The sequence below is a fragment of the Muscardinus avellanarius genome (assembly GCF_963383645.1).
Source record: "Muscardinus avellanarius genome assembly, chromosome: 15".
Lineage (NCBI taxonomy): Eukaryota > Metazoa > Chordata > Mammalia > Rodentia > Gliridae > Muscardinus > Muscardinus avellanarius.
This window is the reverse complement of record NC_137801.1, coordinates 648580-672384: the sequence shown is the minus strand read 5'-3', so window position 1 is coordinate 672384 and position 23805 is coordinate 648580. Positions and strand designations below refer to the sequence as shown.

The following is a 23805-nucleotide window of genomic DNA, read 5'->3' as shown; positions in this document are numbered from 1 at the left end:
TCCACATGGTAAAATAAACCAAAACATAGATATCAAAAATATAAGGTTGCTTTAGATTTAGGCAAAGTGAACATTTTTGTTGGCAAATTGCCACTGTCACCAAGATACAAAATCCCTGGCCAGAAAAAAAAAAAAAATATATATATATATATATTTACTATAATATTTAAATACACAGTAATATATATATATATATATATATATATATATGGTATAATATTGACATATGTTATACAAACTCACTCACCATATTGAGTTTCCTTCCATTACAATGACAACCTGCCAAATGTCAATAGCAAGATGCTGTTAGATTAAAATACTCCAGACTTCTAAACTCAGCCATGAGGACACGCAATAAGCCATTTGGTATTCAGCGTGGTGCTGTGGGGTATCCCAGCTGGGATTCATTATCTCTGCCGTCGTGTCCAGGAAACTGCTGCATGAGGACAGTGAACGACTAGCCTAAAGTCCACGACCCACGACTGTGAATCCCTGGAGAGCAGAGCTTCTAATGATTAACCTGCAGCTTATTTCACAAAGCCACTAGTTCCCTAATGGTTTTACAAAGTAAATCCTTTCCATTGTCATATAAAATCCTTCTGTCTTTCTCAAATATGTTTTTTGTCATGTTGGATAAAATAAATTATTTAAGACATTTAATTTTAGACCAGCACAATACTACTATGTAAGATCATTTTTTTTCTATATAACAAGCCATTTAGGCTACTCGTTGTATGCTTTTATTTAACAAAATCCTGTCCATTCAACAACACATTAAAAGTAAATTAGTGTGTTTGTGTCTAGAAATGGGTATGTGTTATATTATGTTTATGGTATTTAAAAATAACATAAGATACTGATTTTACAATCTGAGTTTGGAACCTCTGTTTTTGGTACTTTTTGATCTCCACTGGCCTTCTGTACCTGCTATACAGTATGTACTCTAAGGCCCTTGTATTAGTCAATTAATAGGAAACTATGTGACTTTTACTGAGTTAAATTAAAAATAAAAACAACTGCCATTTCTACCTGAAATGACATGACATCTTAAAAATCTTTTCAAAATCTGGGGGAGGCTAGACCAACCTCACCCTGCCCCCATGTGATGTATCCCTGTCCTGGTACTGTGGCCGGGTTGACCAGATGGACCAGGCAGAGACTGAGTGGGGCTCTGCAAGTACTCTGCCCTGCCTTTCCCTGTCGAGTTGTGAAGCACTCTCAGTGGTCCTTTACTTCCTCCTCAAGAATTCTTGACATTGAGTTGAGAGTTGAAACCACAAAATGCTTTGAGACTTGCTGGCTCACCCTCCTCCCAAAAAACTAAAGAGCTTTTTTATTTTACATTTTCTGTAGAGGGTTTTCTGACAGTGTGGAAACACGGAGCACAGCAACAAAGCTTTCAGGTCCTCCGGTACTTGTAGGTTATTCAACCAACGGCCAAGAGCTTCTTCCTTATTTTAGGGATTAACTCGGGGTGACCCTAGATATAGTGAAGGCAGGATGGAGGTCCGGGGGAAATCAAGAAATTGCACTTCTAACTCTTTATCCATGGAAAGAGCTTCCAGGAGAATCACTTTCTTTTAACCTCATAATCCTTCAATTAGGCATTTACTTTATCCTCCCTCCAACGGTGAAATTTAGTAATGACAACTAGGTCACTAGAAGTTTGAAAGTTGTACGAAAGCAGAAGGAAATGTACACTTAAAACCAGTTGACTTGCCGGGTGTGGTGGCATACGCTTGTAATCCTCGTGCTTGGGAGGTGGAAACAGGAGGATCGCGCAGGTTCGAAGCCAGCCGCGCTGGCCTTAAGAGACCCTGTTTCCAAATAAAAATATAAAAATGGATCTGGGAGTGTAGCCCGGAGACCACCAGTACCACCAAAAAGCAAGCAAACAAACAAACAAACAAAACAAAAAGAACAAAAAAAAAAACCAGTCGACTCAAAACTTGAATGTTTACAAACCCTACTCTTTTTCCTGCTCCCCCCCCCCCTGCTTTCTTTCCTTTCTTTCTATGCGTGCCTGGCCTGGTGTGAGTATCAAGAGAACCATGGAAAGAACAGACATCCAGGAGAGAGGGTCATCCCCTCACCCTGTAAATGGCAACGAATCAGCCACAGGTGTACTGTGGTACCCCAGAACTGATGGGTTAGGCGGTTTACCTCACATGAACTGATGGAGAACCAGTTTTAGTCAAAATCTCTAAGACAAGTTCTTTCTGCACGTTAATTTGTTAGATAAGAACACATGAAATTAGCTGGGTGTAGTAGCGCACGCTTGTAATCCCCATGCTTGGGAGGCTGAGACAGGAGGATTGCACAGGTTCGAAGCCAGCCTCAGCTGGCTTAAGAGAGAGAGACCTTGTTTCCAAATAAAATATAAAATAGGTCTGAGAGTGTAGCCAGGAGGTAGAAGGCCCCTGGGTTCCATCCCCAGTACCACCAAAAAAAAAAAAAAAAAAAAAAAGACATCAAATTACACTCAGCAGCATATATTAAGAAAGATTAGTACCTTTGTATTGAGAATCCAATCAAATTTATGCAAATATGTAGGAAACTCTAATGTGGGTAAGTTCAAATCATTGGTTTGTTGCAGGGGGAAAAAAAGCTTTCAACTAAATGCAACGTGGCATTATATATTTGATCCCGGGGCATTTGTGGAAAAGCTGGTGACGTTTGTGTAGAGTCTCAGCAGCATCCCACGTTAGGGGAAGCCAAGTGAAGCCACTCTCTGAGCCTAAAATTATCCCCAAGTTAGAAACTCATTTAAAATAGATGGTCCTTATTAATAAAAAGGATGCATGCAGCAGAGTCTGAAGGAGAACCCTGTTTGTGCCAGTTATCCACTTTTGATGGAGGTATTCCCACCAGCCTGCATCCTGGTCTCTTAAGACATCTGAGGCTGCCAGGTTTTTGTTTGGTGGTTTGTTTTTGGTTTTAGTGCTAATGAACAGATCACAAAGGTGAAATTGCATTAAATGAGAAGCTTTAGGCAAAGTGCCCATATCACATTTGGTCAGTTTAGGGAGAATGGTGTGGGTGGAGTTGGAAAATTAAATTTTAGAACAAGAGGATGCAGCATGCATTTATGTGACGGAGCCCACAAGAGAAGGCCGCTTATGTTAACAAAACTTGAAGGCGGAAAGGGAAAAAACAGCTTTTTAAATGTCACCATTTGGCCATTCGATCAGAAATGTCTGAAGAGAAGGGCTGGGTCTGGCTGTGTTTGCTCTTTGGATTTTCAGCACATAACGGATGCGCTAAGACCTGGCGCCTTTGCACCCCAACTACACTGTGATACCATAACAACTGTTTGAACTGGAAGAAGAAATGGGTTCCTCTGTGAACCTGGGGAAAAAGCAAGCGGCTAGCCCAAAGCAGAGGCCTTTCCTGCAGCGTGGGTATGGGGACCACAGCGCGCCCTGCAGACCAACCTGGGGCTGCACCTCTTTTGTGAATAACCTTCTTACCCTCTCCCTGGCACTTGCAAGGCATCCTTACCGGAGGAGAGCTGAAGACGCAGAACGAGGAACCCTTCAGGGCCAGGAACTTGGGTGTGAAGGTCTGGGAGGAGTCAGCTCCGGGTACTCGCTCCTCTGCCCACCCCATGTGCACCACCTGCAGAGGGAAAGCTTTGAAATGAAAGACCAGGACTTAGGAAAAGGAGGACTCCCAGGCCAGCCCGCTCTGCCGTCTTGGCACACTCCAAGCCAGGGGCTGGGAAGCCTGGGCCAGTCTGGAAGGGTTCCACACTTCTAGACCACACAGGCGCCCACACCTTGGGCCAGACAGCAGAGCCTGTGCTGAACCAGATTCTACACCTGGGCTTAGTTGTGGGCTCCATGCATGCATTAAGCCATGATAGTGAATTTCTTCCTACCAGAAGCTGGTATTGAAGATTCTTCTATGAGAATGCAAAAATAGCTAATTATATTTTCTATTTCTATAGTAAACACGTAAGTTCACTGAATGTGGGAAAACGCTTAAGTTTTCCCTTAGCATCCAACTTCCTAATCACAATGAAAAATAATGCAAAGATATGAGATTCTTACAACTGGCAAAAAATAATTTCAATCTCATGACATGAAACACCAGCTATAAAAATCACAATATGATTTAAACACATAAAGGGAATAGTAATACAATTTAAAAATTCAGTGCATGATTTTAAATGCTATTAAGGGTAAAAATCCCTGTTTTGCCTAAAATTTGAATGTGACACAGATTGCTTGGTAAGTGGTAAAGTGATTTCATTTTAATTTTCCCATCCCCTTCTTTTATCATTTCAAGGAAAACAAATTACTGAGCATATCCTTAGGCAAGAAACCTTTTAAACAGCCCAGACTTCCAACCACCTCACTAAGCAAAACCGTCCTGTGCACTCCTCCGATACTGAACTAGCAGGTCCTTCAGTTCAATGACCGCGCACCTGGGCCCGGAGCCCTGGGCAGCAGCTGAGTTGAACGTCAAGGGGCAGGGCCTGAGCTCGGGCAGCCCATTTTGAGTTCTACTTGACAACCAACAGTCTCCACGCTCATTACTGGGAAAGACTTCCCAGGACATCAAGATGCCAGATGTAAGTTAAATAGCAGGCTGCTAACAACAGTATTTCTGGTGATGGGAGAGAATGAGGACGCTCTGTCCTGCAGAGGGTCTGTAGTCTAGGTGAACGGGCAGCAGTGATGGTTCTGTGTTGAGTAAAGCAGCCCACTGCACAGCTTGAACTTTCTTCCATCAGCTTGTCCTCCACTTACAGAGCTTTTAAGTGACACAAACATTTCACTGGCTCCTGAGCATGTAGGTTTCTCAAGCTTTTACCTTGTCCCATGAAGATTTAGACGTTACATCAATGGGATGAGGTGATAAGGTTATTGCAGTTTTATTTCATACGTGACCTTGGACTCATCTAACATCATGAGACCTCCATTTATTGCCATAACTGGGAGCAGAATTACCTGTCTTGCATAACTTTGAGAATTTAATACTGAAGTCCCCTGGCAGAGTGCTAGCGATAGGGCCAGGAAACGAATTGTTCAAATGGTGGAAATGATTCAAGTGTGATTGGCTTCATGAATGTCTTCTGGCTTGAAACCAAATTCATAGAATATTTAAAAAATATCTTATCGATGCTCCCTTTGGTTGCATTACATGGACATCTCTTCCTTGGTTATCATGGCAGCTATAAATTACAAGAGGTGCTCAGCTTCTGTTGTGAAACACGTGTTGTGTGTTTCTAGCTACTATAGCAGATGGTGCTAAAGTTGACATGAATTCGATGCATGATTGATAAATTCCCAACTCACTACTGCATGATTGTAGTAATGTATATGGTTTACCTGATAGGATTAATTTTAAGCACACTCAATGGAACCATGAATTGCAAACTGTGATTTGTACAGAAAGAGGACAGGAGTTCTATGCCAGAGGAAATGAGCCTCCATCCCGTGACCACTGGGCACACGGCATTAAGAGAATTGCACTAAACTCTGTTGCTCAATATAATGTAAAACTATAATGCTCCCAATTAAAAAAGGAAAAAGGGATATAGAAACAAATAAAAAAGAGTCACAGGAGTTGCCGCACTAGTTACTGTAGGCTGGTGCGGGATTGTATTGCTAAGCACCTCAAGAGGCACTTGCTGTCCTGGAAGGTCTGACAACCAGCCCTGGTCCTGAGGGTCGAGCGTGTGCAGCTTCGTGGCAGGTGGGTGGGGCAGGGATGTCTGCTGTGCCCATCGGCATGGCTGAGCCGACGGCCTCCTGTCACTGACTACCCCAGAGTGCAGAACCAGGATTTCTAGGAAGCATAGGAAACTGCTAGATGATTGTAAACCTTTGAGAGTCAGCAGAAAGACAGGGAGTTATTCTGTGCTTGTGACCAGGAGTTGGGCCAGGATCCTTGTCACAACACGAGGTTAGCAAAGGAGATGGGAGAAAATTACCACAATCCAGAAAAAAAGAAACCCACCAAGTAACAGAATCCCCTTCTGCAGGTTCTGAAAATGTGGTCTAAGGCTCCCTGAAGTTTTGAAACAAGTATTTCCTCCAGTGAGAAATCCTAAGGGCAAAACGTTTGAATTTTTATCTTATTGGATTCCTTTGCCAGTAGAGAGCACAAACTCTGCTGCTTGATTTTCCTTTGTTTATTTATTTTTTGCAGTACTGGGGATGGAACCCGGGGCATTCTACCTCCCCTCAGCCCTATGTTTTCCTTTATTTTGAAAAAGGATCTCATTGAGTTGCAAAGGGCCTCACTATGTAGCTGAGGCTATCCACGAATCACACTCCTCCTGTCTCAGCCTCCCAAATGCTGGGATGCCAAGCGTGTTCAACCACGCCAGGCTTTTCCTTGAGTTTTAAATCACATATCCATATGTGGTCAAGTCCTCCCTGCTTTCCTTAATTTTCCTGAAATACTTACTCATATGTTGCTAGGAATGGATCAGATTAGTGATAACTTAAGGTGAGAAGTAATATTCACAGATATACTGATAAATATGGACATATGAGCAAGAAAGAGGGAGAGGGAGACAGAGAGAGACAGATTACAGGATATTCCTCATGGATCAGAGGTCAGCAGCAAGTGGAGGTGGGGAATCCCTGATTTCTGCCCGACATAGAGAACTTGGCTGTTAGTCTACATAGCAGCAGAAAGCATTTTTCTTGTTTGAACTCTGCCCAGGACAGAACTGCATCTCCTTGGGGTTCCGTGCGAGTCCCTGGGTCTCTGGAGCCTCCGGCACTGATCTGGGAGCATCTCTGGCATTCTCCTCTTCTCACCCAACTCTGTGGGCCCCAGGGCTAAACCGGGTATGGGCTGCATCTGGTTAACACCATGCTCCTCACATAATTCAACAAGAATCACACCTTGAGGAGAGAATGAGGAGTCACTGTCCTGGCCAAGATGGGATACCATCAGTGGTTAAGAATCTGGAACATCTATTAGTTGGATGGGAAGTTAATTAAACCCCATATGTAATTTAATTCTGCCTCAATCAATTAGCACAGAAATAAGTTATAGCTTTGCTATTATTGGAAACACGGGCTGCTTTATGACTCTTTTTAAGGTATGTACAGTCCATAAATAATCTTAAGGGAAGCTAATTTTATCTTTTACATTATAAATTTTCTGATGGCTTATTACATGTTCTTAGAAGTGTATATTATACTTTTATGAACACCTGCCTGATTGTACCGCCATAATTAAATTAGGAGGACAGGACCCCCTATAAAGGAGCATGTTTTCATTTATCATTCTGTATCATTTCTGCAGGAAAGCCCTGCTTCCCCTGAATGAGTCCAGGCAGGTGGTAGCTTCAAGCTGCTCTGTGCCACGGAGGGGCTGTGGTCACCTGTGCTACTTAGGGTCTTAATATCTCCTAAACTGAAACCCAGGATAGAAATTTGAGAATAAATTTATTTTGGAAATATTTTGCTATTTTAGTAAAGCAAACACATGTTCTGGTTTTCCTGGGATAATTCTAAATTTACGCCTATTTTCTTAGTATCATTTTTAGGTTTGTCTTTGTCCCAGACAAAACTGCCCATATGGATGATAAATTCTATACTTAATTCCCAGATACAAGAATCTAGAGTCAGTGCCTTGTGTGTTGAGCTCTGTTTTTATTTGTTTGTTTGTTTGGGTTTTCCACTTTGGGTAGCTGTCAAAAAATTTAGCCTTTTTCACATTTGTTCAAATACTATTTCTTCATTACATACCCAAATCAAAAATTGTTTAGAGTGAGGAAGAAAAAGAAAAAAGTCCATGTCTGAAGGGCTCAGTACCATGACATATAAGCTCCCAGAACACACTCCAAGTGCAGAGACTGTGCACATGTGCAATCTTTCTCCAGTGAAGCTGTGGCCAGGTCCCTTCTTCACCACCTTGCACAGCAAGGCTCATACTTAATAACTACGAACTGATTCAAGCCCCTGAGTAATTCAAAGAGGTACTGAAATTTTAAGAAAAAAAAATACCCTCACATCCTTCAGTACAACATCCTCACCGTATGGCTGAAGAAACTGAGGCTCTGATGTTAATCTGTTCAAACTGAACCACAGGTAATGGCTTAGTTGGGATCAGAATCTAGGCTTTAGTCAAACAAGGCTGCCAGGACTCTTGAGGCATGACTGAAGCCGGGCTGTGATGGAGTTTTGCCAAGAGCATGCTAGGGCGAGATTTAGCACCGCCTCTGGGGCCTCCGTTATCTGGGTCCTGCAAGTTGTGCCCCTCAGAAGGTCCCCAGTTCATAAGTGGCTACTGCATTGCTCATTCTTGAAATTCAGTGATGAAAAGGAGAGAGAGGAGCTGGGGGTGGTGGTGTACACTTGTGATCCCAGCATTTGGGAGGAGGAGACTGGAGGATCGTGGTTTGTGGAAAGCCTCAGCTACTTAGCGAGGCCCTTCACAACTCAGTGAGACCCTGTTTCAAAAAACATAAAGGCTTAAAAAATAATAGGACTGGGGGTGTAGCTCGGAAGTAGAATGCCCCTGGGTTCCATCCCCAGTACCAAGAAGAAAAAGGAGGAGGAGGGGGGGGGGAGAAGGAGGAGGAGGAGGGGGAGGAGGAGGGGAAGGAGGAAGAGGGGAGGAGGAGGAGGAGGAGAGCCATGGAGAGACCTCCATTGTTCAAGCAGATCAGGTTCAAGCCACACAAGCACAGGGCGGGCAGATGGCATGCTCCCGCTGAGGTGGCCTCCCGGTTGCAGCACACACTCTGCTGACCAGAACCCTCTGCAGCACAGCCCAGCAGCCAGAGAGAGGTCAGAGGCCTGCGGTGCCCCTGCAAAGCTGCAGGAGCTGGAGCCAGAACCAGGACCAGGGATACTGCTAGACCCTGTGACCTCAGAGGTCCTGCTTGCCAAGAGTCATGGGATGTTCTGCTCCTTCTCACTGTGCTCACAGAAGTCCAGCAGCAAACAAGGTAAGTTATCCTGGTGTGGTCCACTCTGCCAGGAGCAATAAACAAATCGAGGGAGACTATTCTATGGTGAACCATGAGAGTATTTAGTTAAGAAGAAAGTTTTAGAAAATATTGTTTTCACCGGGCATGGTGGCGCGTGCTTGTAATCCCCGCACTTGGGAGGCTGAGACAGGAGGATCGCACAGGTTCAAAGCCAGCCTCAGCTACTTAGTGAGGCTCTCAGCAACTTAGTGAGACCCTGTTTCAAAATAAAAAATGTAAAATAGGTCTGGGAATATAGCCCAGAGGTAGAAAGTCCCTGGGTTCCACCCCCAGTACCACCAAAAAAAAAAAAAAAAGAAAATATTGGTTTCAAAAGTATAGCAAGAAAACATTTTGTGTATAATAATATAAAATGAACCCCATATTAATTTTAAGATACTAATAAAAGATCTAACCCCACACTTAGCTACATAAAACACAAGTTGTTGGTGATTAATTTAGAAAGATATTTAAGAAAATGAAAGTTATATTTATAAAAAACATCTATGAGTGCCCCTTTTCTTATTTAAAAAATGTTGACTAAAGAGGTTTGACTCAAAGTTCAGCCCTGATTTCCTCTCTTTTTGGTGGAAGACTTCTTCTCCTGAACAGCTTCCTCTGGACGTCAGTTACTGCTGCTGAGCACCACATAAAGAGTACTTTCATCACTATTTAAAGCAAGTGAACACACTGTTCTCGGTTTTCTTAACTTGAAGCTGCAACGAATCCTTCCTTAAACTCAGAAAAGGTATAATCAGGAAGCAAATAAACTATAAATAAAAAAGTTTTCTCTTACATTATGGCTTCAACGGAGAGTTTCTTAAAAGGGTGCAGGAATAACATAATGGCCTCCAAGTTTCTGCCTGAGATTCAAATATCCTGGTTCTAATAGGTCATCGCTAGGTCCTTACTCAGACAGTAAATGAACAGTTCTTGAATGAGAAAACACGGCCCGTGAGTGAGGCGCCCTGGAGTGACTGAAGGGGTGGCCATCCCTGGGAATCCAGCACAGGGTGAGAACCCTGGAGCCACATGGTCAGCTGCCTGAGTCTGAGCACCACAGCATCCTGCCCACCTGTGCTCAGACCTTTAGGGCCAAAGGACTTAGGAGACAAAGGTTTCCAAATAATGCCGTCTAAGAAAGTGGTTACAAATTATGCTGAGGCATCGCTGTTATAAACCCTCCAATAACCGTATCTGTATCAGGAGCTGGATCGTGTTTCCTTGTTAAACATAACTGCCAAGAGATAAATCATCCATCCATGGTGAACATGAGCGATCAGAACGATTCCCTTACACTATTCCCATACAAATGAGTGGTTTCAGAGTTGACACTGGGGGTAGAGATCACCACATTCAGTCTGATGTTCAGTGCTAATGTTTTCCTATCATATTTTCCAATTCAAATGTGAAGACAGAAAAGTGACTACTTTTGAACGTGTGTTATACTATCAAGCCAAACCCACAAATCTTACCTGCTCAGAAGGAGGACAGCATTTATTGGCCATTCTCATCTGTGGAGAGAGGAGAGCCAAGTGTCAGCAGGACGAGAGTACTGATGCCTCCAGCTCTCCACCGTCCACCTGGCAGCTGCAGTTAATTAACTTAGTACTGCGGATGGGACCCAGGGGCATTCCACACACAGTGCCTTGGGGACCCCTTTCTCCTACAATGAATTTCTTATCTAAAAACCAAACCAGAACACACATGAATGTATGGCAGCGATGCTCATAATAGAAAACAAAACCACGTGGGCACAGGTCAACTGCTCTTCTGCAACGAAGCCCTGCGCAGGTGCAGCTGTGGAAGCCTGCGCCAACAGGTGCTTGAACTTCAACACCCGAAACCCACAGGAAGTGGACCCTGCTCCATAGACCTCAGGACATCCCGCACATCCCAGTTTACAGTCCTTCCTTCATTTAGCTCTCCCCCAAACCCACGGAGATAGATGCCTTTTCCCAAAATTTCACCAGTGAGGAGATATAGGTACAGAAAATAGCCCACAGCTGGGCTCTGACCAGGCGGCTGCGGGGCCCCGGAGCTGAATTCTGCGCCTCTCAGCCCAGCACTGTCTCCCCTTCTACCTATTTGAATCCTTTGCAATTCATGTGTGAAGTTTAAAAACTCAGATTTTAGGAAGGCACTTCCTGAAAAAACTGCAGGAAGGAAGGGTCTGAGGTCTTTAGAATAAAAATCTCACATTGCTGATTCCCCAAGATTTCAAATTACTCGGCTAACCTCTGTTTAGCAGCAGCCCGAGGGAGGCAGGGGCGGGAGGAAGGAGTGGGCAGTGGCCAGAGCTGCAGGGACCATCGCTGGCCCTGCCTGCCTCACGGCTGCTCCAGACTCCTGTGGGGCCAGGCCAACCTGGAAGGAGCAGGGGCTGGGCGCCGATGCTAAGAAGAAGGAGAACGCTGCAGAGTGCAGGGCCGGGGTCGTCCTGCCGCAAGCCCCATGGCGTCCACCCTTCCCTGCAGCCACACACGGAGCCAGGCTTCACTCCCTCTGGCCCCTTCTTATTCCCTTCCTGACTTTGAACACTGAGCAATCAAGGAAACAGGATTCTCCCTTTGGGCCCCGATGCCTTTGGCAAATATGGGAGATGTGATCGTTGGGTTAGATGTGCCTTCTTATAGATTTCCATAATGTTTGGGGGGCTGTATTTTTACCCCAATTGGTTCCCCAAATAAAAACGCCACATTTCATCCGTGCATTTGGATAAATAAGCATGTATAATTACGCAGGCACACGTATTCCTGAGTGTGTGTGGTGAAGAGGGACGGGCAGAGAGAGGAAGAGTGAGGGGGCAGTGCCCCACTGCCAGGCCACACTGATGCGTGGAGCTTTCAGACCACAATGTTAACGGCTGTGGTCGGAGGTCTGACCTGTGGACACAGCATAGGTTCTTCTTTTGAGGTTACAGCCGGGTGCTGTAGGGTTAGCCACAGGTCAGGGGCTCTCTTCACCAAAGCTAATGCGGGTGGGGGAGTCCTGGGGACCCCTGCTCACATTTTGAAACGTCAGATCGTTGATGTTGGCGGAAACTGCGCGCAGCCAGTCTGCGCGGTCCTGGGCGGTGTGGAACTGCAGGACTCCGGTGCCCACTCCATCCAGGGCCAGCACCTCGAAAGCATTGGGCCTGTGGGAGGAGAGAAGGTCGTCATTCCTGAACGACCCAGGACACAAAGAGGGTGTTTGCCTGAGACAGAGGAGGGTCTGTGTGCAGCCACCGGCCTCACAGCCTTCTCCACTTCCTGCTGGGTTGCCTCTCATAGCCTCCCCTTTCAAGGCCGGGTGCCTCCTGGGCAGGAGCTCCATGGTAGAGGGTTGACTAGCATGCAAAAAGCCATGCGAGGTCCCAGGCCCCACCACAGCCGAGGGTGGAGCCCCTGAAAGGGGTATTCAGGAACCCCTGTGCCTGCCCTGGAAGGAAGAAAGGACACAAAGCCTCAGGCCCCTGAGCACGTGTGTGGCATCCTCCCCTCCCCTCCCCTCCTGTGTGGCTGTAAAGTCGGCTTCCTGTCCCCTTTCCCACCAGAGCGCCATCTAGTATTCTGCTCATTTTTCCATGCCCAGCACAGACAAGGTTGTGGGGTGCACAGTGTACACTCGGGAACATCAGTGCACGGGTGAGTGCGTAAGACCACTGGCTTCCTAGGCCGGCACCTCCCCCAGCAGAGCCCAGACAGTGGAAAAGGGAGCGGAGAGAGTGGGAGCCCCGTGCCCAGCAGGGACATCTGGGCGGAGGGTGCTCTCTGTGACAAGGTACCAGCTGGATGTCTCCCCGTTGAGGAGGGCCTTCAGGGTGGCACAGAACCACACCCAGCAATGACAGCATTATCACAGCAAGGGCAAAAGAGTAAGAGCTGAAGGTCATCATGGCTGAGGGCCTGCGCTGCACCAGGCTCTGGCCTCAAGCAATTTGGATTTTGAATTTATTTCATCCTCACGATCCTCTTACAAAACAGGTGTTCTTGCCTTGGCTTCCCAGGGCAAATGCAACAGGCAGAGAGCCTATTCCACCACCCGGGTGGGCAGCTGCTGGGTGGGCACCTGTGGAAAACCCATCTCTGTATTCCACCCAGCAAACACAGGACGCACCATGGGCTCTGCCTGTCTCCTAGACTACCCATGCCTTAGGAGGTCAAGCATGTCCTGGCCCACCCGGAGGCCAGGCGAGTGGGTGAGCCCATCACGGCTGAGCCCTGCGCAGTTCACCCGTGGGGATGTATGGCACACCATGAATCTTCCATGAGGCCCGGACCCAATGCCAAAGCCCGGAGACGCCTCTGGCCTTGTCGCCCTTGCTGCGGTGTGAAGCCGTGGAAGGCAATGATAACACGCCGGTGCACCTGTGCACCCACTGACCTTTGTTCCCTCCTTCTACACCAAAGAACGAGACCTGAGAAATACAACAGAAAACCTGGACCGCGCATTCTGGGGTGAGTCTACCCCAGAAAATTACCCAGACTCTCAGGGAAGACATGAAGCCATAGCTGTGGGCCAATGGTGCTGTGGCCTGAGGGTCACTGCGACGAAGGCTGGTCCCCAGGGCACCGTGGTAGGTGGGGCTCTGGGAGGTCCTCGGGTCTCGGGTGTGCCCAGGGAGGGGCAGGGGACCCCGTCCGTCTCTCGATGAATCCCTCACTCTCTCTGACACAAGCCCAGCCATTGCTGTCCACCACGATACGGTGAGCCCAAGGGGCGCCTTGTTTGGATTTTGAACCTCCCAAACTGTTAGCTAAATAGACCTCTTTTCCTTCTTAAGTACCAGTGGCCAGCACGCTAAAGTGGGCCCTGCGCCTGGCTTCTCCTAACCTGCTAAGCCACAAACATTCCCTGGAAAGGGGCTGTATGGGTGGCCGGGGACAGGTTGAAAACCCAGCGCCACACAGAGTAGAAGCTCAGAGGCTGCTTCTGTGAAAGCCCTTGGGAGCTGTCCAAGCCTGGCCGGGCCAGGAGAGGCAGAGGAGTGAAGAGGAGGGCCGCAGAGGAGCCTCCGCCCAAACCCAGAGGCGAGGTGAGGGGCGGGCTGGAGGGTCTTCTGCAGGCAGCATACGGCGGGAATCCCTGCATTTCCTTGGCACTGAGACCCAGACACAGAGGAGGGGTGGGGGCGCCAAGAAGCTCGGAAGTCCGTAAGCTCAGCTCCCTGTGCTTGACACAAAGTGCATGCTCCGTCCTGCTCAGTAAACAAGCGCGGTTTTAAATTGTCCAGGTTAACCATGTCATATTCATAATTTTACACCTATTCAGATGTAGACCCTCATTAATCAAGATCAGCCTTCCTCCTCTCCTATCTTTCCATTCAAACTTTGCTGATATTTCCCCTCCATTATCTGGAGTCCCACTGGTATCCTCTGTGTTTCTGAGTTTGGGCATATTAGAGGAAACATATGTATCTTCTCCTTCTGTGCTTGGCTGATATCACTTAACATAATGTTCTCCAGGGCTTTCCATCTTCTTGCAAATGATATAATTTTGTTCTACATCTGAATATGTGTAAAATTATGAATATGGCATGGTTAACCTGGACAACCATTGGTGGGAGGGGGGAAGGGAAAACGGGGACGGGGAGGAGAGGGCACCAAATATAGTTTAAATGTATACCATTTATGTTCAATACAAAATTTGTTAAAAATTGTCTTTAGAGTGATTTCATCATCACTAGAAGAGATTCTGTGCATGTTGTTCTGTTTTTAAGGCCCAGGCAGGGGAAAGCATACTGACTGTAAAAGCACACGCACGTGTACACACATGCTCTCTCATGACAATGGACAGCTCTTGATAAAAACCCACATCTCTGCAAGGTGTGGAGGGAGGAGTCAAGCACACAGGACACCTGTGCACCCTCCCACCCGGATGCTGCACCTGTCTAGGGAAGCCAGACCTTGGAGCCTGTTAAACATGTTGCTAGCCTGCTAATGAGCTCACGATATTTGCACATCCTTCAGGTTTAAATAGATAAACACACGCTGAAGAGTTTACACCCTGCCGGGCATGGCGGTGCACTCCTGTCCTACCAGGACAGCCTTCCAAGCACTACCAGTACTTAGAAGGCTGAGACAGGAGGACTGCAGGTTTGGGGCCAGCCTCAGCAACTTAATGAAGGCTTGTTTCAAATAAAAAATAAAATCAGGCTAGAGGTTCTTAAAAGAAGCATGCCCCTGGTCAATCCCCAGCACAGAGAAAACAGAGTTCAAGCCACGTAATGACTGAAGTTACTTTTAACAAATTCAAAATATTGCAAACCTAGAACCAAGAAATACATAGATTGTCTCTAAAAATGAAATGAAACACATTCTCCAAGATAATTAAATGACTAGAGGGATTTCTAAGTCCTAAAATGGGATTTAAGTCTTCAAGTTTAGTTTTTACAGCTATTTTAAATAACAGAATTGGAAGCTTAATCCTAGAGGGAAAATAAATATAACAAACCCTCTGCCTGTTTCTACACTTCCCTCCTGCCTTTGTTAGTGGTATCTCAACAACATTTCCCCACTCAGTATGTTGGTGTGTGGTGTACTTACTTCTGTGCCTGCCAGGAGGGCAGGCATATGACCTGGAAGCCTTTCACTTCTACCAAGCAAGCTTTTTTTTTCTTTTTTGATATTGGGGGTGTAACCCAGGAGCTTTCTACCTCCGGGCTACACTCCCAGACCTATTTTATACTTTATTTGGAAACAGGGTCTCACTAAGTTGCTGAGAGCCTCACTAAGTAGCTTCAAACCTGTGCAATCCTCCTGTCTCAGCCTCCCAAGCATGGGGATTACAAGTGTGCGCCACCACACTTGGCCAAGCAAGCCTTTTAGAGATGTCTCAACACTGCCTGCCATTTCCCAGGGAAGCTGTGAACCCGGAGTGTGCCAGCAGGTGCCAGCAGGGGGCCCACACACAGCTGGGGTTCTTCCAGATGCCAACTTGGGAGGCTGGCACCTGGCTGGAAGTATGCCTTCCTTTCTGGAAAGCACAGTGTTTGCTTACAGGGGCCTCCAAATTCTCCAATGCGCATTAACCTGTATTTTAAAATCTGCATCCACATTAGTAACTACAGGACTGACTTAGGTTTCCTCCAAATGAAAACCTATGAAACCATCTGGAAGCCAACCGGGCCAAGTGGATGGAGATAGCAGTAGTTTGGAATTGGGTGGATACTTTTATTGGTTGATCTAATTCCTCATTCTTTGACTCTAATTCTTATTTGCATAATAATGTTTTCAAGTGTATCATCTGATACTTTAGTCCACAGAAAGTCTTTTTTCCATTGTCGCATGTGACATTGAATGTGGCCAAGAACTGTTTCTTGAATACAATGCCATCAACACCCAACACAGTGTGTATTAATGGGGCTTGGTGACCTGGGGTGTGTATGGCTGGCACATGCCACGGATTCCCCCAGAGTTAGTGCCAAAGACGCCCAGGACCTGTGTGCTGCTCAAGATACAAAATTATCTTTTCAGCATCTGTACTTTTCCAGCTCATTTGGGTATTTGGCAGGGCATAGCCTTTGCAATAATTTCTTAGCCCATACGGTGCTTAAATCCGACCAAAGAGCTTTCTGCCAGTGTTTTCTGGCTATGCTTCGCCTTTTATGGAAGCACAAAATGAGTCAAAGGAGAATCCTAAGAGAGTTTGGAATAAGAGCACACAGAGTGTGTGATTCTCTCCTACTTTTGTCTTTGGGATTGTGAATTCTAAAACAGGTCAACAATGTACCAACATTCTTATGCCCTTTAGCAAAAGTATATTAATTTTTTTCATCTTCTGTAAATTTTTAAGTATTTAATAATTGGAAGGAACAAGAAAAGAGTATATATGTTACAAACAATGGCATTTGTAATAAATGATACAAAAGAGCTACCGGGCACTTATTGATAGTCCCTTGTAATAAACACAGTGTAAAAGTCTTCACACATTATTCTTGTTTTAACCTTCTCAACGTTCCTATTAAGAAGGGATGATGGTCCCTGCAGGTGATGTGTCAAGGACCAGAGTGGGAACACCTGTGAGAGGGGCTGGAGTCCTAAGAGCTAGAGACTCTCTCCCCCATGGGACACACAGCAAGAGGGTGGGCAGCCCAGAAGGGGGTCACCAGGACAACCAGCCTCCCTGGTCCAGCTCTTCCAGGCTCCAGACGTGAGAAGCAAGCCTCTGTTGTTTATAAGCTACCCAGCCTGAGTAGACTAGGACAAAATCCGAAGAGCCAGGTCAAGCACCAGGACCCCACACACCCTGAGGTTCTGGCCTCTGGAAACTTCTCCATCTGCTCTCCTAGCCAGGATGCTGGAGTCTGGCTCCTCCCTGACTGGGTGTCAACTTCCCCAGATAAGAATTATGCAGCTGAGAGGCCTTTCCTTCCAGCAGCCAGGAAAGCCCTTTCCTTTAGCCCCTTAGTTTTGTAGTAACAATGAAGATGCTGGTACACTGAGGACGGAGGGTCCAGATGAAGCGGCTTCCCTGCGGCCCCGAGCTCTGGTGTCCATGTGGCCGTGGCTGAGGGAGGCGAGCAGAGCCATGGCAGGCGGCCCGGAGCACGCTCTGCGGAGGACGGCGCACACGCCACTGTTTCTTTCATCTGTTTGATTCAATTCTTCCAACTTTTAAACCGCTTCCTATTTATTTTCATTTCAGATCTTGGGAGCCTTTTAAATCTCCACACACAAAGGAGAGGAGAATCAACCTAATGTTCAAAAAGGAAGACTTGGGATGAAGTTTATCTTGCTCAGCTAAGAAGAAAAGATCTTACTGTCTGAAGACCGAGTCCTGGCAGCGCCTATCAGGAGACGGGGCTCTGATCCTTTATTGTCAGACTGAGGGCTGTCACCTCTTCTGACCCAGCAGTCCTCAGCCTCCAAGAGAGGGCTGGGGATGGCCGCACTCTCAGACACATCCCAGGGTGCACATGTGTTATGGTTTGGATGTAAACTGTCCCCTGGGAATGCTCACGTATTGGCAATGCAAAAATGTTCAGAGATGAAACAGCTGATTTGTGAAGGTTCTAATCTCAGCAGTAGATAAATCCATCCATGGATTAATGGTTTCCTGGGTGGTAATTAGGCAGGTACGGTGTGGATGCAGGAGGTAGGTCACGGGGGTGTGGCCTTGGGGACTGTGCAGTCCCTAGTCCCCTCCACTTGCTCTCTGGCATCCAGCTTCCATGATGCAAGAGCAGCACCCCTCCAAGCACCTGCCACCCACCCCGCTGTTTATGTTTCAGAGCTGGGCCCAGGGACTGAGACCTCTGAAACCAGGAGCCCCAGTAAACCTTCCCCTCTAAACTGTTCTCGTCAGGTGTTTGGGTCACAGTGATGGGAGAGTCGATTAAAACATGTTAGGAACGTATGTAGGATGGGAACAACCAAGATAATGCCTCTCACCACAGCCAGCCACGGCACCTGCTTGGTGATGTGAGACTCATGGGCTTCCAGACATGGTACCAAGGAGCCCTGGACTACCGAAAGTCTACTACAGAGGAACCATTTTTAGATTCTGAGTATGAATATTTAAACACGACACTATCCTTTGCAAAACAAATCAGAGTATTCAGCAGGCCAGTTTTGAGTTGTAGTATCTCTTTACAAACTGTGCTTATCTGCAATATGTCTGTTTCTACTAGGACTGCTATGAAACCATCTGGCCTTCCGTGGACTGTTTCTTCTAAAACAAGGTAAGCTCCTATAAAGCATATAAGTGATAACATGTAATTTCATTTATTTAAAAACCAAGATGGATGCGGTGCAGACTCCAGAGTGAGTGGGCAGCTCCTTTCCTCCCTCTTTCCATGTTTTAGAAGACGATGATGTCAACAACTCTGTAATACTTTCAACATAAAACAAGAGACAGGAGAAGGGCTCATCTGGGTGGGAAAATAAAAGTGGTGTCTGGTGTAACAGAGTGAAGGTCAGCAGAGTGTGTAGGCAGGGCGTTGGGAGGGCTGGGCTCTTGAGCTGGCCAGCTGCTCTTCTCTGGGGACAACCACTCAAATTGAATCTCCTTCTTTCTGTTTTATCCTAAGTTAATGAACCCCTGCACCTGTCCAGGGCATTTTGCACCTCCTTTACACCCAGATTTCTACCTTACGATATCTTTATAAAGCCATCTCTGGAAGTAGAAAAGTGCTAATCCCATTTTCCACCCTACTTGTTCACCAGACCAGGACAGTGAGAAAGTGCCTCCTGGTTACTTCCTCTCAGGCTCGAGATGACAGTATAGGGGAAGAAACCCACACATCAAAGAGTGCAGCGCTCTCCACTGGCGGCCATGTCTTTTCTCAGGCTGCCTCTACAGCTTCTTCGTTGTTCCAGGGACCATAGGTATTCTGCAGGCCTATAAATCGTTCTTGCTCTTAAGAGAATGCTCTTTCCTCCTTTATTGTATAACATGCACACTGTGTGCAGAAGGCTCAACTCAAATCCCCCACTCAGAGCTCCCAAAGGCACCACAGGGAAGGAAGCCAGCTGTGGCCCAAGGCTGACTACATTAAGCAACAGTTGCTGGGACATCTTTGAAGATGGATGTTGCCAGAGTGAAAGACTGGATGAGTTGCCAAAGTGGGCAGAATCCTAAAACAGACCCCAAACTTCCCATCACACACACCTTCTTGGGCAACTCAATCAACATAAACTAGCTGTTGCTGGAGAAGGATTTTACAAATTGACTTTTAAAATTAATGTTTCACATTGGCTGACCTTAAGTTCAGAAGATTACTGAGGTTCCCTGACCTAATCTAATGAGCCTTCTGCCTTGGCCTAGAGGTCATGGAGAAGACAGATTTGAGCTCAAAGGGGCTCGACACAGGAGAACGCACCTACTGTTGTCTGAGGGGTGGGAGAGGATCGAGGACCTAGGATCCCAGTGCAGAGGGTTTGGGGGCTGTGGTAGTGACGGATGATGGAGAGCCAAGTCCTAGAGAAGGCCAAGACCTGAACTCTGAGCCTTGAAGACAGGGCCTGGCCTGGCCAGCACCTGAACCTCAGCCTAGTGAGAGCCCAAACAATCAGGCCAGGATGAGCCCAAACCACAGGATGATGAGATAAAGCTCTTGTCATGTGTAAGTGGCTAGGTGTGTGCTAACTGGTTACACAATCAGAATCTGACATGGCAAAATCAACCCAAACTCTAGCCTTCTTCCTAACCACTGCCCACCAATAGCCCTGCGCTGCTTCACGGACCTTGTGGAAACATCCTGAAGATGAGCTCAGTGGCTGAGGCAGTATGGGGCTGAGGGGTCTGCAGCGCTTTAGGACTACACTGCCATCACCAGCCCTAGGTGTTCCCCTCCCGTGTGTGGTCTGGGGCAGTCCTGCTGGACAGGCTCCCACTGGGAGACACACCCTTCCGAGTCCCCAAGGCAGGCTTGTCAACAGTTGTCCCACAGTGGATCTCCAAGTAGACCTGATCTTGGCCCTAGTCCCTCTTGGCTGTGACCTGGGGGGCAATTCTGCCCATGTGTGGACATGGCAGGAGGCTCCCTTGTGCCTTGGCAGGCTCATGTCCTGACCTTAGTCCATCATGGATCTTGAAATGGCCTGTAAGTGGGTTCCAGCCCTTCTCGGAGGTTCTCTGAGAGCCCACCTGCTCACCTAATAACTTGATGACCATGGAGATAGGCCTGGATCCGTGTCTGAGCTGTGGACATTGTGACTCAGCTTCTCAGCTGCAGTTCAGCCCACGCAGAAACCCATCCAATCATCCAGTAGAAGTCACCCAGGGGACGTATACAGTGCTTCCTAGAAATAGGTTTGCAGTCTGAGAACTTCGAAGCAGACCTTTTCTCAACATTAGCCCAGTGGAACAAGTTACTGGAGACAGTCCATTCTACCCAGAGACAAGATCAGAGACATACCCGTTACAGCCCTTCTCAGTTACCACTATAGAGCCAGGATCCAGGGTTCATAACCACTGGACCATGAAGGCAATATCATCAGAGATCTAACACAGAATGATGTTAATTTGCCACCACTAGTCTGTAAAGACTAAAATACATACTTGACCTTCAAATGTACAGATGCTATTAGAAGACCACATGAATAATAAAGAATCAAGGACACAAGACTTCAACAAAGGAAACTATCAAAGCTCTAATAACCAACTCCAAAGAAATGGGGATGCTGAGTAGCTTTGAGATGATAATCAAAGACATTCAGCAACGCAAAAAAAGAAAAGCAGAGAGGACAACAAAACAAAACTGAGAGAAATACATGAACAAAATGAGAAGTTTAATGAAGAGACAGAAATCATGAAGAAATAATAAAGCAGAAATCCCAGAGCTAAAGACTATGAAGCCAGAATTAGAACAGTCAATAGAGGGCTTCAAGCTGATTGGATTATGCAAAAGATAGAATTAGTGAACTCAAGGGCAACGCATGTGAAATAAGCCAATTAAGAGAGACAGTCCATTCTATCCAGGAAAAGAAGAGGGAGAGGAAGAAGAGAGATTAAAAAGAGTGAATATACCCTAAGAGGCTTCCAAGATATTATCAAATAACAAATGTACATTATAGGGGTACAAGACAGAAGAGGGAGACAAAGGGACAGAGAGCTTATTTAAAGAAATGCTGTCTGAGAACTCCCCAAATCTTGAGAGAGATATGGACTCAGAAAGCTCAAAGGACTCCAAGAAATATCACCTCAAAAAGGAATAACCAATGTCATGGCCATATTGTCGAAATGCAAAGATGAGGAGAGAATATTGAACTCTGCAACAGAAAAGCAAATTTATTATATATAAGGAAACCTCCACTGGGCTCCCTGCCAACTCCAGCAGAACCTTGCAGGAGGGTGGGGAGTGGGATAACATATTCAAGGTGCTACAAGGAGAACATGCCTCCTGAGAACACAGCACCTGGCAAGGCTGTCCTTCTGAATAACAGATGAGTAAAGACATCCCAGGCTGAAAGGGCTGAGGGATTGATCACCACAGAAATACCTGAGAAGTGCCAAGGGAAGTTCTTCAAGCTGTAATTAAAAAATGCTAAGTAACAACATGAAAACATGAAATTATAAAAATCACTGCAGAGATAAATGTATAGTCAAATTCAGAATAATACTGTAAAAGTGGTATGTTAATCACTTTTAACTCCAATATAAAAGCTAAAGGCATATGTACTAAAATTATAGCCATAATAATTTCCTAATGCGTATGTCACATAAATAGATATAAAGCTTAACATCAATAGCTTAGAATGAGGGGATAAAAGAATAAAGTCTTTGTATGCAATTGAAGTTAGTTGTTATCAGCTTAAATTCAGTTATAACCATAAAATTATTTAAGCCATAGAGCAATCACAAATAACAAAACCTCTAGCAAGTATACAAAAGACAAAGAAAAACCAAAACACACTTCTACAAAAATAAGACATTACAAAGGAATACGGCAGGATTGTAAGAAAGGAAATACAAGACATCCATAAACAAAGAGCAAAAGGCCAGGAGCACATACTTTCCCACTCATTACTTTAAGTGAAAATGGATTAAACTGTCCAATAAGAAGATCAGAGAGTTGCTAAATGAGTAATAGTTCTAAAACACCAGAACAAGACCAACGAAATGCTGCCTACAAGGTACTCCATTTAGACTCAAGGAGACACACACTGAAGTCGACTGCATAGAAAAAGGTATTTCAGGAAAATAATAACTAAATGAGAGCTAAAGTAGGTAAAAACATATCCAACAAAACAGACTTTAAGTCAAAAACTATAAAAAGACAAACACCCTTAGATAATGATGGTGTCAATTTATGAAGAAAAACAATTTTGAATGTGCATATGTACCCGATATAAGAGTGCCTAATTTATAAAGCAAGTATGACAGCCCTGAGTAGAGAGACACGCTGCAGCACAGCAGCAGGGCCTTTAATACCTTGTTCTCGGGCTTGAGCTACATTCTAGACCAAATGAGCCCGACTTTCTAACCAACAGCAGCAGAATACGCATTCTTCTCAGAGGCACAGAAACACTTGCCTGGGCAGATCTAATTTTAGGCTATAAAACAAGTATTAACCAATTTAGGAGGACTGAAATCATATCAAGTATCTTTTCTAACCATAAAATTTAAATGAAAACTATAATTTAATAACAGGAGGATTTGTAAAAACCACAAATATGTGGAAATTAAGCAACATGGTCCTAAATAGACAATAGGTCAAAGAAGAAATCAAAAGATAAGTTTAAAAGTATCTTGAGACAGACAAAAATGGAAGGCTATATAGGAAAATTTAAGGATGGAGTAAAGAAAGGTTTAAGAGGAAAATTCATAGCACTAAACACTTATATTTTCTACTTCTTGGAGAAGCAAGAACTAAAATAATCTAATGGTTATCTAAAAAAACCCATCAAAGAAGAGTAAACTAAAGACAGAGTCAACAGAAGAGACTAAAAAAAAGCAAAAATTAATAGGAGAACAGAAAAAGAGTAGAAAATTTGAACAAAACAAAATATTGGATCTTTGAAAAGAAAAGGGAACTTGACAAACCTTTAGCTAGACTTAGATACAAACAGAGAAGAATCATATAAGTTAAGCATTCAATAAGGAGACATTTCAAGAGATATCACAGAAATACAAATGATCATAAGGGATTACGAGGAAAAATCTTATGCCAACCAATTGGATAACTTAGAAGAAATGGATAAATTTAAATATACATCCTACCAAGAATAAATCCTAAAGAAACAGAAAACCTCAGTGGAGGATGGCAGGCGAGGTGATGGAATCCATAATAAAATGGTGTCGCCAAAGAAAAGCCCAGTGCCCAAGGGCACTATTGCCAACGTTTCCCAACATTTAAAGAAGAACTAACACTGGTCCTCCTTGAACTTTCGTATATGGTAAGACAAGGGTCCAGTTCCAGTCTTCTGCTTTTG

The 23805-nt window shown here is 45.4% G+C and overlaps 1 protein-coding gene across 1 annotated transcript in view; it reads right to left on the bottom strand.

The window, feature by feature from the left end:
• SNTG2 (syntrophin gamma 2) overlaps positions 1–23805 on the bottom strand; it is a gene marked incomplete at both ends in the record, with an annotated part of 190257 nt that overhangs the window by 56479 nt on the left and 109973 nt on the right. Inside the window, 3 exons of the mRNA XM_080711097.1 lie at positions 3502–3618; positions 10420–10458; positions 11954–12083. Of these exons, the coding sequence (XP_080567223.1) occupies positions 3502–3618; positions 10420–10458; positions 11954–12083 (286 nt within the window). The remainder of the gene's footprint in view (positions 1–3501; positions 3619–10419; positions 10459–11953; positions 12084–23805) is intronic.